Source organism: Somniosus microcephalus, chromosome 3 (genome assembly GCF_052327205.1).
Source record: "Somniosus microcephalus isolate GS21.2 chromosome 3, FLI_Smic_1.0, whole genome shotgun sequence".
Taxonomy (NCBI): domain Eukaryota; kingdom Metazoa; phylum Chordata; class Chondrichthyes; order Squaliformes; family Somniosidae; genus Somniosus; species Somniosus microcephalus.
This window is the reverse complement of record NC_140989.1, coordinates 188,743,315-188,759,455: the sequence shown is the minus strand read 5'-3', so window position 1 is coordinate 188,759,455 and position 16,141 is coordinate 188,743,315. Positions and strand designations below refer to the sequence as shown.

Genomic DNA, 16,141 nt, shown 5'->3' with positions numbered 1-16,141 from the left:
GGGGGAAGAGAGCGCCGGGGGGTGGGGGGAAGAGAGCGCCTGGGTTGGGCAGGGGGGGGAGAAGAGAGCGCCCGGGGGGGGGCGGGGAGAAGAGAGAGACACTGCTGGATTTAGTTCGGGATTAGCCTGGAGAGAGAGGGGGGGAAAGAGCGCCTCAGGCCTGGCCTGATGGACCCCTGCGAAGGAAGGAAAGAAGGAAGGTGGTGAGCTCTCCCTCCCTCTCCCACCCCCTCACTCTTTCCCTCCCTCACCCTCTCTCTCTCCCTCCCCGTCTCTCCCTGCTTTACTTTCTCTCTCCCCCCTCCCCCCCCTCTCTCCCCCACCTCTCTCTCCCCCCACACCCCCCCCCCCCCCACCCACACTCTCCCCTTTCCTCAGAGCCCGGACGCGGTGACCCGAAGCTCCTGTGTGCGGATCAGCGCCTCAGGGCTGGCCGGTGCGCGGCCTAGCGCGAGGCCCGGCCGGACTCACCTTAGCTCAGGTCGCGCTCCGGGCCGCCGCCGACGTTCACAGCGCCCGCTGTCTCCCGCCCCGCCCGCCTTTACCAAGATGGCGGCGATGGCTACGCTCGGCTCAGTCACGCCAGCCTTTACCAAGATGGCGGCGATCGCGGGGCGGGCCCAGCGGGACGGGCAGTGCCTAGCTCGGGCGTGGCTGGCGAGGAGGCGCCGAGGCCTGCAGGCAGCTCATCCACCGCTGAGGGGGGGGAAAGCCCGAGGCCCCTTTGCAAAAGGACTTTTTTTTTTCTTTTAAAACCAACTTTTTTTTTTGCTGGAAATCTATATTTCAAAATAAACACACAAAGTGGGAAAAATAAATCAATAGTTAGGAATCAAGATGGCGGCCACTCAACTCAGCTCAGAAGGATTAGGCCTGCCCACAAACGCAATGAAACGCCCCCCGTGATGCATCCGATTGGTCAACCATCAGGTTAATCCCCTGTAAGATTGGTCAACCATCACGTCACTCAACGCTAATGAGCGGAATTTTGCCCTTTTTTGAACCTTTTTTGTATACTGTCCGAACAATTTTTGTCTGACCAAAAAGTAAATACGCCTATTAGACTCCCCTAATGATAAGCTTTCTTTTGATATAACATGTGTAGGTACGCTCTATAACTTTTGATTGTACAGACAGGCAGACTTGTACAGTCAAGCAGCCATGGTCAACACGAGGCAAGAGTGCATAAAACTAAAGGAAATAGCTTACACAAATGAACACAACGGTAGTCGAAATCTGGAACTCTTTCCCCCACCGAAAGACTATGGATGCTGGGACAATTGGAGCTTTCAAGACTGAGATTGATAGATTTTTGTTAGGTAAGCACATCAAGGGATATGGAGCAAAGGCAGGAAAATGGAGCGGAGGTCGCAGATCTGCCATGATCTAACTGAATGGCAGGGCAGGCTCGAAGGGCTGAATGGCCTACCCCTGTTCCTGTGGAAGTGTCCGCAATCAGGCCTGTGTGTCATATTAGGGTAGCATCACGACATCCTCTTGTGCAGTACATTGCTGGATGCATAACACATTAGGAACTTGTGGGAGTTTGGATAAGCTCACATTACTCACGTATATTTTGTCTTTGCTATAGCGCACTCGGATATTGTTCAGCAGCGTAGCTTCATTTAAATACATAAGGCCACCTGGAAGAAAATGCAGAAAGAAACTGATGAGTTCAGGCAAGGTAGTGCCGCACAGCAGATGGCAGCTGTGCGTCTGAGCCAGTGTGTATCAGTAACTGGAATTCAATGCTTGAGCAATTGTCTCAAAGGATCCAATATCTGCATCACAGGTTCCTGCACACAAACAAAGAATGCCTTCAAGCACAGGAATGACATCCAATAAGATGGATTCTGCCAGGCGTTCTTTCCAGAGGAAAAAAGGACAAAAACTCTATGCCAATTAGAATATTAATTCTCACCATGATGTGTGCTGGCAACACCACAAAGTTGGCTCAAACTGTCAATTACACACGCTGCATAAATAAATTCTCTCTTTAATTTGGATATATTCTTTTGAGTTGTGAAAAATCTCCAAATTCCAGTTTTTCATATTCACAGTTATGCACTGGCACGAAGGCAGGTTGCCATTCAGCTTTCAGACATTCTTCCCATTTTGAGCTAACTAAGTAACTCTGAAAGAGCCGATGAATGATGTTAAATAACAACAGAAAATGCTGGAAACACTCAGCAGGTCAGGCAGCATCCATGGAGAGAGAAAAAGAGCTAACATTTCAGCTCGATGACCCATCACAACATTTCAGGTCGATAACCTTGCGTCAGAACTGATGAAAGGTCATCGACCCGAAACTTTAACTCTGTTTCTCTCTCCACAGATGCTGCCTGACCTGCTGAGTGTTTCCAGCATTTTCTGTTGTTATTTCAGATTTCCAGCATCTGCAGTATTTTTGCTTTTGATGAATGATGTTACTGATTTGGTTTGGGAAAACTTATCCATAAAGTTACAATCACAAAAGAATTTGCTTGTGAGCTCCACTTCAAGGAAACAGATTCGAAAGGATTCTCTCCGAATAAATACAGCAGAGAAAATGGCCCGTGGAAATTCATGTATTATCATTAGCAAGCAAAACTTACAAAATAAAAACAGAAAATGCTGGAAACACTAAGCAGGTCTGCAACATCTGTAGTGAGAGAAACAGAGTTAACGTTTCAGGTCGATGATCTTTCATCAGTTCTGACGAAAGGTTATCGACCTGAAATGTTGCGAAGGGTCATCGACCTGAAACGTTAGCTCTGTTTCTTTCTCCACAGATGCTACCTGACCTGCTGAGTGTTTGCAGCATTTTCTGTTTTTATTTCAGATTTCCAGCATCTGTAGTTTTTTGCTTTTGTAAAACTTACAAAATGTCCATCTTGAAGACAAACATAATGAAACAGTAGCCATTAAAGTTATTGCATATGTTGGCAATTAAGAGTGAAAATATCTAAAAAAAAAAATAAAAAAAAAATCTAAACTGAAACTGTAATCCTTAATCCCTCAGTGCTTGTTGCCTCACCCACACGGGCAGCACCCGTCAGCATCGACACAGTGCTTAAAACAAAACCTACTAAAAATTGAGTGCGACCACCAACTTTTTATATTATACTTCGCTCAATAAACTTGCTTTTCTATACTGGGGAGCTCGAGCAGACTGTTTCTAGGTGGTGCAAATGGGGAGTTGGAGCAGACTGTTACTGGGTGTAAATGGGGAGTTCGAGCGGACTGTCACTGGGTGTAAATGGGGAGTTGGAGCGGACTGTTACTGGGTGTAAATGGGGAGTTGGAGCAGACTGTTACTGGGTGTAAATGGGGAGTTGGAGCGGACTGTCACTGGGTGTAAATGGGGAGTTCGAGCGGACTGTTACTGGGTGTAAATGGGGAGTTGGAGCGGACTGTTACTGGGTGTAAATGGGGAGTTGGAGCAGACTGTTACTGGGTGTAAATGGGGAGTTCGAGCAGACTGTTACTGGGTGTAAATGGGGAGTTGGAGCGGACTGTCACTGGGTGTAAATGGGGAGTTCGAGCGGACTGTTACTGGGTGTAAATGGGGAGTTGGAGCAGACTGTTACTGGGTGTAAATGGGGAGTTGGAGCGGACTGTCACTGGGTGTAAATGGGGAGTTCGAGCGGACTGTTACTGGGTGTAAATGGGGAGTTGGAGCGGACTGTTACTGGGTGTAAATGGGGAGTTGGAGCAGACTGTTACTGGGTGTAAATGGGGAGTTGGAGCGGACTGTCACTGGGTGTAAATGGGGAGTTCGAGCGGACTGTTACTGGGTGTAAATGGGGAGTTGGAGCGGACTGTTACTGGGTGTAAATGGGGAGTTGGAGCAGACTGTTACTGGGTGTAAATGGGGAGTTGGAGCGGAATGTTACTGGGTGTAAATGGGGAGTTCGAGCGGACTGTCACTGGGTGTAAATGGGGAGTTGGAGCGGAATGTTACTGGGTGTAAATGGGGAGTTCGAGCGGACTGTCACTGGGTGTAAATGGGGAGTTGGAGCGGAATGTTACTGGGTGTAAATGGGGAGTTGGAGCGGACTGTTACTGGGTGTAAAAGGGGAGTTCGAGCAGACTGTTACTGGGTCAAAAGTGACTTGGTGAAATTGTACCGAGCTTCGAAATACAGAATTCCAGTCTTTCCCACAGCAATAACCCAGGCTTTGCAAGCGATGCTCAACAGTCTTTGACCTTCTGTAGCCAGGGGAGAGCACAAGAGAACACAGTTGGGGAGACAGTTTACGAGTGAAAAAACATCGAGTTACATCGAGTCTGCAGCTCAGAAATAGGCTGTTCAGCCCAACTGGTCTGTACCAGTGTTTATGCTCCACACAAGCCTCCTCCCACCCCTCTTCATCTCACCTCATCAGCATAGCCTTCTATTCCTTTCTCCCTCATGTACTTATCTAGCTTCCCCTTAAATGGATCTATGCTAGTCGCCTCAACCACTCTCTGTGGTAGCGAGTTCCATATTCTCGCCACTCTCTGGATAAAGAAGTCTCTCCTGAATTCCCTATTGGATTTATTAGTGACTATCTTCTATTTATAATCCCTAGTTCTGGTCTCCCCCACACGTGGAAACATCTTTTCTATGTCTACCCTATAAAACAACTTTCATAATCTTAAAGACCTCCATCAGGTCACCCCTCAGTCTTCTCTTCTCTTGAGAAAAGAGCCCCAGCCTGTTTAATCTTTCCTGATAGGTATAACCTCTCAGTTCTGGTATCTGCCTTATAAATTTTTTTTCACCTTACTCCAGTGCCTCTATATCCTTTTTGTAATATGTAAACCAGAATTGTGCACAGTGCTCCAAGTGTGATCTAACCAAGGTATATGGAGGCCAGAACTGTGCACAGTGCTCCAAGTGCTGTCTCACCAAAGTTCTATACAAGTTTAACTAGGTGAAACTCTGCACCAGAAGGAACTCTTGGAATGTGCTGTACATTATAAATCCCAAGTTATTCTTTGGCAAGCGACTGAACCCAGCAGTGTCTCCTCCTGGGCAGGTGAACAAGTCGGTAATAATAGTTCTAAATTGTACAAGAAAGTGCTTTACATCGAAAGGACTCATTCCCACAATATGCTTCTCCTTTAAGTAATAGTTTATAGCGGAAACGGCAGCAAAGTTTCCCCCAGGGCTAATCAGAGACAATGGCCCAGAAATTCAGGTCGGGGGCTTCCCGCGGGTGCAAGCCCCCGACCTGCACTTACCTTGCGCGCCGGCAGTTGAGCTCTGGGCTCCCGTGGAATTCTGCTCCGGGCCTTGGCCCAGTTGCCGGCGCAGTGTGCTTGCGTGTCCCAGGGGCGTAGTTAGTGCGATGCGTCCCCTGGGATCATGTGAGCCATGGGCAGCCAATCGGAGGAGGGAAAAGCCCATTCATAAGATTGACAGGAAGACCTGTCTAAACTTATGAATACTCCAGCCCCAAAATAGTAGTAAACCTTCAAATAAAATTAAAATCAAACTTTTTAAATAAACTATAAATTACATTAAATAACTATTATAAACAATAATTTAAATTTTTGAAAAAAATAATTTTATAAAAAAATGGGGCTAAAAATAAACTTGCCCTGCTTTAAAGTATTTAAAAATAATAAACCTGTGGAAAAAATATTTTTATTTTAATTAATTGACCACTTACCTTTTAAAATGCAGGCCTTGCGTCTGGTTTTTACATTTCTAAAATCTAAAGACTTACCCTCACAAAAAAACCTGTAAAAAAAACGTAAGTTCAAAGCGCACGCGCAGACTCCTGCGCGCACGCGTTCGACCTCTGAACCCTTTCATTCAGAGGAACAGAAGTGTCGGTTTCCCGCGCATGCGCAGTGCATGCAAGAAACCGGCACTTCCATCGGGTCCACGCATGAGTACCCCGTGCGTACTCACACGTTGGGACCCGAATTTCTGGGCCATTGTAACTGTTCACAGTAAAATAACATTGAGTCTAATGATTGGACTGCAAATAGCCTAAGCCCACTGCACATTTCAGCACTAACTGACGTTACACCAAGATGCTTACTTACAAAGATCAGAAATACAGCTTTCGGGGCAGGGGGGGAACGGCGGGGCAGAGGAGGGGGAGATGATGTTTAAAAGGTTCTGCTGGTAATCACTGCATTCAATTTTGAATTGATACAGGATGTAGTGATGCAGCCCCAGCAACTCTCACTGCTGGCATCACCTTCCCAATGCATCATTAATTCTTGCGGTACTGCTCCGATGATAATCTTGAGGCCTGATAGCACCGTCCTCTCTCTCTCTAATGTTGTGGAGGTTGATTGATTTGACAGCACCTCTCAAAGCCATGACGTCTACCACCTAGAAGGACCAGAGCAGCAGGTGCATGGGAACACCATCACCTCCAGGTTCCCCGCCAAGTCACACACCATCCTGACTTGGAAATATATCGCCGATCCTTAATCGTCACTGGATCAAAATCCTGGAACTCTCTCCCCAACAGCACTGTGGGAGCACCTTCACCACGGACTGCAGCGGTCCAAGAGGAAGGCCCGTCACTGCCTTCTCAAGGGCAACTAGGGATGGGCAATAAATGCTGGCCTTGCCAGCAACGCCCACATCCCAAGAATGAACAAACAACATTTTTAAATAACAAGTGCTATAGAAGACTGAAGCTACTGATGTTGGCCAACCTGGTTGAGTTTCCCAAGGAGTCTCAGACTTCCACCAGTTTTTTAAGTTACCCTTGAATGTTTACCTACCCAATATTCTAAATAGTTGGCTATTCAAAAGCAGACATTTTGAAACTCTAAAAAGGAACTTAGCAACTGAAGCTATTTACAGCAATTTCCTGATGCACAACAAAATGGCTGAAAAAAACAAACTGTTTAACCTATTAAATGGAAAAGCAGCATTACAGTCCTCACTTTTGAGGGAACAAGAGTCCCGCTTCACATCCCAAAGTACACCAATTAGACTGGAAATCTGCTGCGAGCAGCAATTACAAATCCGATTGATTTAACTTGAACAGGAACGGTCGCATAATGCGAATTAAGTCAAGCGCCAGCTGAAGTCTGCTAAACTGTGGTTACACTGGGAACTAGGTGAAATTCCTTAAGCTGTTAATTAGAGAAAGATTAATTCGGGATCAATCTCTGCTCGTCACAAGATGCCTGGGAGTGTGCTTTTGAAAACCTAAACAGACAGGTGGGATTGCTTCCGTGCTATTATAAATGTGAAGGTCATCAAAGTGTTGTGTAATTGCAGAGTGGTTTACTAAACATTTTGCATCGGGTTGAAGAGTTCAAGCTGTTCAAAGTCAGCATGAATCCTGCAACTCAGAGATACAGAAGTGCTCAGAAACACACTTTAGGCTGTTAGCAACATGTGCGTGTTAACCATGTTCCCGAGTTCACATGTCCTACTTACAGTTATCTTCTACATCCTTTTTACTATCTTCTTCTGCAGGAAAAACTTGGTTGATGGGTGCTAGAAAAGTCTGGGGGGAAAGAAAAAAAAATCAGCATGTTAATGAAATGCTGGGCAGATGCAGAGGCTTTAAGAGAACAGAACTCGTATTAACCGTAAACATGATACTATTAATTCCAAAAGGAACAACTGGAAAGGTAATGACCAATTCCATAGGTACCCCCCCTCCCTCAGTTAATTGACCCCATCTTGCTATTCATGGATTTTTAATCTGCACAGCTGAAATTCTAGCTAGGCTGGCCCACCCTCCAGGATTGCCCTGGACTCTCCAGGAATGAAAGGTTAATCTCCTGGGCACTGCTGCCAGCAACTCAGGAGAAAAATCACAGCGGCATTAAAAAAACATTTTTTTTTTTTTTTTTTACATTTTCTTTGAACACTTCTGTTTATTAGTTACAAAAATATTGGAAATGGGAAAAAAAGTCTATTGGACTGACAGTCACGAATCATCCAATCAGGTAACAGAGTCTGTTCTACTTCCAACTGGTGTGGGATGGTGATCTACAGTGAGGATGGGCGTGTCAGAAGGGAGCGGGGCGGTTAGAGACGGACGGTCTGTGATGGAACCTCCAGGAAGAACCATAATTCTAGACCACAATGGGGTTTTTTTTGGCCTTATTACAGATATAAAACCTGTCAAGTGCCAAGTCTTAGGCAATTCGAACATCCTTATAATGGAAGTAAATCTGAAGCAGTCAACAAATGTACAAAGTGTGCTTCAGCAGCTCACTTAGCTAAATCAACAATCAAACATTAAGTCGTGCAATCACAAAATTAGAAGTCACAATTCACAACAAAAGGAAAAGGCGCAGACTTAAAGCTGACCTGATAGACGTGTTTAAGATTATGAATGGGTTTGACAGGCTAGACGTAGAGATGTTTCCACTTGTGGGAGAGACCAAAACTAGGGGCCATAAATATAAAGTATCACGAATAAATCCAATAGGGAATTCAGGAGAAACTTCTTTACCTAGAGAGTGGTTAGAATGTCTATCTCGCTACCCCAGGGAGAAGTTGAGGTGAATAGCATAGATGCATTTAAGGGGAAGCTAGATAAACACGAGAAAGGAATAGAGGGTTATGTTGATAGGGTTAGATGAAGAGGGGTGGGAGGAGGCTCGAGTGGAGCATAAACGCCGGCATAGACCAGGTGGGCCAAATGGCCTGTTTCAGTGATGTAGACTCAATGTAACTCGATATTGTAGGAATGTCTAGTTCCTATCAAAAGACTGAGGTCCACTCAGGCGGTCAAATAAACGAGGTTTAATGAAAACTAAGAGATTAACAGATAATTACAGGAGAACATCGAATATAGGTCTAGTCAGTTCGGAGGCTCCACGAGGACTGCTTGGGCGGTCCCGTGGCTAATGTCATGACGTCATCACGTTTTCCCCGCCGGTGGGGGATCACGTGATGAACGGCGTGACGTCATCGCGTTTACCCGCGCTATTAAAGTGATCGCGCTCTGTACATGTAAACAGTGAAAACAAAGCTACAGACTCAGGCTGTAGCTAACATATTATTAAAGGGAATTATATACAATTGATCGGAGTCCCTTAGTGGCTCTGCCACATGCGCCCCCCCAGAATTGTCTTTAACGGCAAAAGTAAAACGGCGAGGAGGCCTGACAAGCCTGTCAGATCGACTTCTGCAGCCTTGAAGTGGAAGCTGATGGACGGCGGGCGAGCTGGCGGGCGGTTGCGTTTGATCTGGCACGGCGACTGTGGGCGGTCGGCCACGTTTCGGCGGTTGTGCGATATCAACTGGGCGGCCAAGGTCCAAGTGTGCCGGCTTCAACCGGTCAACCGAAATGTGGTCCGGTTTACCTCCAATATCGACCGAAAAAGATTTGTCTCCCAGCTCTAGCACGCGGAAAGGACCAGTGTAAGGGGGTTTTAGCGGATCCCAATGAGCGTCGTGGCGGATAAACACATAGGCGGCGTTCTTCAGCTCAGCTGGGACGTGGGAGCTCTGCAAGCCGTGATGCGACGTAGGCACTGGAGCGAAACGTCTGGCTGCCTCCTGGTGGCTGATGAGCTGCTGGGACGCGGACCATGGCTCTGTTGGAGACGGAAGGAAATCCCCTGGTACGCGTAGCGGCTGGCCATATACGAGCTCCGCCGAGGACGATTGAAGATCTTCTTTAGGTGCCGTACGAAGACCCAAAAGGACCCATGGAAGCCTGTCCACCCAGCCCACGCCTTGAAGGCTGGCTCGCAGTGCGGCTTTGAGCGACCTGTGGAATCATTCACACAGGCCGTTCGCCTGTGGATGATAGGCAGTGGTGCGATGTAGCTTGATGCCGAGCCCCTGAGCCACAGCGTTCCAGAACTCAGAAGAAAACTGCGGCCCACGATCAGACGAGATGTCCGCCGGTACCCCGAAACGGGCGACCCAAACGGAGATGAATGCGCTGGCGACGTCTGCGGAAGTGGTGGATGACAAAGGAACCGCCTCAGGCTATCTAGTGGTGCGGTCCACCATTGTAAGATGATGAGTAAACCCGTGCGAAGGTGGAAGTGGCCCCACCAGGTCCACATGCACATGATCAAACCTACGTTCCGGAACGGCGAAAGTGGCCAATGGAGCCTTGACGTGACGCTGCACCTTGGCCTTTTGGCAGACCACGCAGGTGTTGGCCCAGTCGCGGACTAACTAGTGGGGGGGAGGTTCCTAGAGAGCAAATAATAAAAATGACAACAGAGAAGGTCATAGACTTAGGTAGCAGTGGGGAAATTAAAAACCAGAGCGTGTCAGGAAGGGGCAGAAGGTATGGAGTAAAAGGTAAAGTAATAAAAAGGGCAAAAGCAGGAACTAAGTGTCACAAAACATCTTTGAAAGTTCTCTATCTGAATGCACGGAGCATTCGTAACAAAATAGACGAGTTAATGGCACAAATAACTACATATGGGTATGATCTTGTGGCCATTACAGAAACATGGCTGCAGGGTGACAATGCCTGGGAATTAAACATACCAGGTTATTTAACGATCAGGAAGGACAGGCAGGAAGGAAGGGGAGGTGGGGTGGCTATGTTAATAAAGGAAGGAATCACTGTAATACAGAGAAATGATATTGGGTCAAAAGATCAGGATAATGAAACAGTTTGGGTGGAGGTAAGGAATAATAAGGGGAAAAAAACACTAGTGGGCGTAGTCTATAGGCCTCCGAACAGTTGCAACTCTGTTGGATGGAGTATCAATCAGGAAATAGTTGAGGCTTGTAATAAGGGAACATCTATAATTATGGGGGATTTTAACTATCATATTAATTGGACAAATCAAATTGGGCAGGGCTGCCTTGAGGATGAGTTCATTGAGTGTATTAGGGATGGGTTTCTTGAGCAGTATGTAACTGAACCGACCAGGGGGCAAGCAACCTTAGATCTGGTCCTGTGTAACGAGACAGGATTAATTAAAAATGTCCTAGTAAAGGATCCCCTTGGAATGAGTGACCATAACATGGTTGAATTCCATATTCAATTAGAGGGTGAGAAGGTTGGATCTCAAACAAGCGTGCTAAGCTTGAATAAAGGAGACTATGAAGGTATGAGAGCGGAATGGAGTAGAGTGGATTGGGAAAATAGATTAAAGGGTAAGACGATACATGATCAGTGGTGTACATTTAAGGAGTTATTTTACAACTTCCAAAAAAATATATATTCCACTGAGAAGAAAAGGGTGTAAAAGAAAAGACAGCCATCCATGGCTAAGTAAAGAAATTAAGGATAGTATTCGACTAAAAACAAGGGCATATAAGGTAGCCAAATCTAGTGGGAGGATAGAGGATTGGGAAAACTTTAAAAGACAGCAAAAAATAACAAAAAGATTGATTAAGAAAGGGAAGATAGATTATGAAAGTAAATTAGCAAAAAATATAAAAACAGATAGTAAGAGTTTTTATAGTTATATAAAAAGAAAAAGGGTGGCTAAAGTAAATGTTGGTCCCTTAGAGGATGAGACCGGGAAATTAATGGTGGGAAATATGGAGATGGCAAAAACACTGAATGAATATTTTATATCAGTCTTTACAGTAGAAGACACAAAGAATATCCCAACACTGGACAAACAGGGGGCTAAAGGGGGGGGTGAGGAGCTAAACACAATCAAAATCACTAAGGAAGTGGTACTCGGTAAAATAATGGGACTCAAGGCGGATAAATCACCTGGACCTGATGGCTTACATCCTAGGGTCTTGAGGGAAGTGGCGGTAGGGATTGTGGATGCATTGGTAATAATTTTCCAAAACTCCCTGGACTCGGCAAAGGTCCCGGCAGACTGGAAAACTGCTAATGTAACACCCTTATTTAAAAAGGGCAGTAGACAGAAGGCTGGAAACTATAGACCGGTTAGCCTAACATCTGTGGTAGGTAAAATTTTGGAGTCCATTATTAAGGAGACAGTAACAGGACATTTGGATAATAATTTAATAGGACAAAGTCAGCATGGTTTTATGAAGGGGAAGTCATGTTTGACAAATTTGCTGGAGTTCTTTGAGGAAGTAACGTATAGGGTGGATAAAGGGCAACCAGTGGACGTAGTGTATTCAGACTTCCAAAAGGCATTTGACAAGGTGCCACACAAAAGATTATTGCTTAAGATAAAAAATCACGTGATTGGGGGTAATATTCTGGCATGGATAGAGGATTGGCTATCTAACAGAAGGCAGAGAGTTGGGATAAATGGTTCATTCTCAGACTGGCAATCAGTAACTAGTGGTGTTCCGCAGGGGTCAGTGCTGGGTCCCCAACTCTTTACAATCTATATTAACAATTTGGAGGAGGGGACCGAGTGTAACATATCAAAGTTTGCAGATGATACTAAGATGGGAGGAAAAGTAGTGAGTGAGGAGGACATAAAAAACCTGCAAGGGGACATAGACAGGCTAACTAAGTGGGCAGAGATTTGGCAGATGGAATACAATACTGGAAAGTGTGAGGTTATGCACTTTGGCAGGAAAAATCGTAGAGCAAGTTATTATCTTAATGGCAAGAAACTGGAAAGTACTGAAGTACAAAGGGATCTGGGGGTCCTGGTGCACGAAACTCAAAAGGTTAGTATGCAGGTGCAGCAAGTGATTAAGAAGGCCAATGGAATGTTCGCTTTCATTGCTAGGGGGATAGAATATAAAAATAGGGAGGTATTGCTTCAGTTGTACAAGGTATTGGTGAGACCGCACCTGGAATACTGCATACAGTTTTGGTGTCCATACTTAAGAAAGGACATACTTGCTCTCGAGTCAGTACAAAGAAGGTTCACTCGGTTAATCCCGGGGATGAGGGGGTGGTCATATGAGGAGAGGTTGAGTAGATTGGGACTCTACTCATTGGAGTTCAGAAGAATGAGAGGCGATCTTATTGAAGGGGTTGGATCGGGTGGATGCGGGGAGGATGTTCCCGATGATGGGTGAAACTAGAACTAGGGGGCATAGTCTTAGAATAAGGGGCTGCTCTTTCAAAACTGAGATGACGAGGAACTACTTCACTCAGGAGGGTGGTAGGTCCATGGAATATGCTGCCCCAAAAAGCTGTCGAAGCTACATCATTACATAAATTTAAAACAGAAATAGACAGTTTCCTAGAAGTAAAGGGAATTAAGGGTTACGGGGAGCGGGCAGGAATTTGGACAGGAGTCTAGGTTCGGATCGGTCATGGCCCTGTGGGTAGCGGAGCGGGCCCAGGGGCCGTGTAGCCTGATCCTGCTCCTATTTCGTGTGTCTAATTCTGTTAGATTCAGGAGATGGTTCTGTGATAGTGGATTGGCGGTTAGGATCAGATCAGCCATGATCTTATTGAATGGCGGAGCAGGCTCGAGGGGCCGATTGGCCTACTCCTGCTCCTATTTCTTATGTTCTTATGTGCATGCCCCGCCACACAAATTTGGATGACATCAGCCATTGCGAGGCCTTCATGCCAGGGTGCGACAACCCGTGTATGGCGTCCGAAACTATTCGGCGCCAGGCGCCCGGCACGATAGGGCGAGGATCTCCTATGGAGACGTCGCAGAGTAGCGTAGTGCCTGCGGCATGGAATTTGATGTCGGCCGCTTGGAGGCTAGAGGGGTTGGTTCTGTAAGATTGGACTTCCGGATCCAAGGCTTGATCCGCAGCCATGAGGGCATAGTCGATGCCGAGCTGGACTGCATGAACGGTTGCGCGCGAGAGGCAAACCGCCACCAGGTTGTCTTTACCGGACACATGCTGAATGTCAGTGGTGAATTCTGAGATAAACGCCAACTGACGTTGTTGCTGAGCTGACCACGGTTCGGCGGTCTTGGCCATCGCGAACGTTAGTGGCTTATGGTCCACAAAAGCCGTGAACGGACGGCCCTCTAGCAAGAACCGGAAATGGCGGATGGCCAGGCCAGGAAAAGGGCCAGCAACTCCCGGTCGAACGTGCTGCACTTGCATTCGTTTCGCTGCAGTTGACGGCTGAAAAACGCCAGCAGTTGCCATATCCCATTCACCCACTGTTCCTGCACTGCGCCGATGGCGTAGTCCGACGCGTCGGTGGTAAGGGCGATGGTGGCACCTGGCAGCGGGTGCGCCAGCATGGTTGCGTTGGCTAAGGCGCCTTTTGTGTCGACGAACGCCCGGTCCATGTCGACCGTCCAGCTAATCGGATCCTTGTCGGACTTGCCCTTGAGGGCCTCGTACAGGGGCTGCATGAGCAGAGCTGCATTAGGGATGAACCGGAGACCACACCTTGAGTATTGTGTGCAGTTTTGGTCGCCTTACCTGAGGAAGGACGTTCTTGCCATGGAAGGAGTGCAGCGAAGATTCATCAGGCTGATACCTGGGATGGCAGGAATGACGTACGAGGAGAGATTGTGTCGATTGGGCTTATACTCACTGGAGTTTAGAAGATAGAGAGGGCATCTCATCGAAACCTATAAAATTCTGTCAGGCCTGGACAGACTAGATGCAGGAAGGATGTTTCTGATGGCCGGGGAGTCCAGAACCAGGGGTCATAGTCTAAGGATAAGGGGTAAGTCATTTAGGACTGAAATGAGGAGGAATTTCTTCACCCAGAGAGTGGTGAACCTGTGGAATTCTCTGCCACAGAGGGTGGTGGAGGCCAGTTCATTAAGTATATTCAAGAAAGAGTTGGATATATTTCTTAAGGCTAAAGGGATCAAGGGATATGGGGAGAAGGCAGGGACAGGGTACTGAATTTGGATGATCAGCCATGATCTCATTGAATAGCGGAGCAGGCTCGAAGGGCCGAATGGCCTACTCCTGCTCCTATCTTCTATGTTTCTATAAAAATTTACCATCCCGAGGAACTCTTGCAAGGCCTTGACAGTCTGCGGGCGCGGGAAAGAAGTAACTGCCTCCACCTTCGTTTGCAGGGGAATTGCGCCGTCCGATGTGATGCGATGGCCTAAGAAATCAATCTGCTGCAGGCCGAACTGGCACTTGGCCGGGTTGATAATCAAGCAGTGTTGACTGAGGCGTCTAAAGAGGGTGCGTAAATGGCAGATGTGCTCCTCTTTATTAGGGCTGGTGATGAGGATGTCATCGAGGTAGACGAATAGAAACTTGAGGTCCCGAAGCACGGAGTCCATCAAGCGCTGGAAAGCCTGTGCAGCGTTCTTCAATCCAAACGGCATCCGCAGAAATTCAAACAGGCCGAATGGGGTGATGACTGCAGTTTTCGGGACGTCTTGCGGGTGCATGGGGACCTGGTGGTAGCTACGGACAAGGTCGACTTTTGAAAAAAATGGTATTTCCCGCCAAATGGGCCGAGAAATCCTGAATATGAGGGATCAGGAGTCATGGCGTCGTTCAGGCGTCGGTAGTCGCCGCAAGGCCGCCATCCGCGGCCAGGTTTCGGAACAATGTGGAGAGGCGAAGACCAGGGACTATTCGACCGGTGAATAATCCCTAGCCGCTCCATCATGTCGAACTCCGCTTTCGCAGCCACGAGCTTGCCAGGTTCGAGGCGCCGGGCCCGTGCGTAGACCAGGGAGCCAGTAGTGGTGATGTGATGTTCGACACCATGTTTCATGGCCGTGGAAGAGAAAGTGGGTCTGGTGAGGTCTGGGAAATCTCCGAGGAGGCGGGTGAAGTCATCCGGAGGTGGGAACGCACAGGAGACAGTGCGCGACACGGCGTTACCGCGGTGGCACGGGATGGAGTGAAAAGTGGCCGCATTGCTCAACCGGCGGTGCCTTACATCCACCAGGAGGCCGTTGGCGCACAAAAGATCCGCCCCGAGGATGGCTTGAGAGACTTTGGCTGTGATGAAATCCCAGTAAAACCGCTGGCCGCCGAAGCACACCTGGACCCGCCGTCTTCCGAAGGTCCGAATGGCCCCGCCATTAGCCGCCTCGAGGGAGAGGCCGTGCCGCCCGGCTTGTAGATCAAGATTTGACGCGGGTAGGATGCTACACTGTGCCCCGGTGTCGCAGAGGAAACGTCGACCAGATAGGGAGTCGGTGATGAAGAGGAGCTTTCCCGAATTACCGATTGCTATCGCAGCCGCGGGGCGCTCGTTATAACCGGTCCTCTTTCGACAGGGTTGCTGTAGTTTTTTTTTTTTTTTTTTTGAGCGAAAAGCTGCAGGGCGGGCGGCAGCATCTTGCTTTCGCGCCAAAAGAGGTGTGGTAGAAGCACAACCCCGCAGGTTGAGGGGCTGGAGCAGCGTCTGTGGGGGATGGGTGCCTCGTGGCAGCGCAGTACTGCTGTGTCACCGCG

The 16,141-nt window shown here is 47.6% G+C and overlaps 1 protein-coding gene across 5 annotated transcripts in view; it reads right to left on the bottom strand.

The window, feature by feature from the left end:
* myo6a (myosin VIa) overlaps positions 1-16,141 on the bottom strand; it is a 350,780-nt gene that overhangs the window by 171,772 nt on the left and 162,867 nt on the right. For all 5 annotated transcript variants that reach the window (XR_015077588.1, XM_085982051.1, XM_085982054.1 and 2 more), the window contains 2 exons: positions 7,385-7,454; positions 1,570-1,643 (listed from right to left, as the gene is read on the bottom strand). Coding sequence is in view for 4 of the 5 variants with exons in the window: in XM_085982051.1 (XP_085838177.1) it covers positions 1,570-1,643; positions 7,385-7,454 (144 nt within the window). In the remaining variant the exon portion in view is untranslated. The remainder of the gene's footprint in view (positions 1-1,569; positions 1,644-7,384; positions 7,455-16,141) is intronic.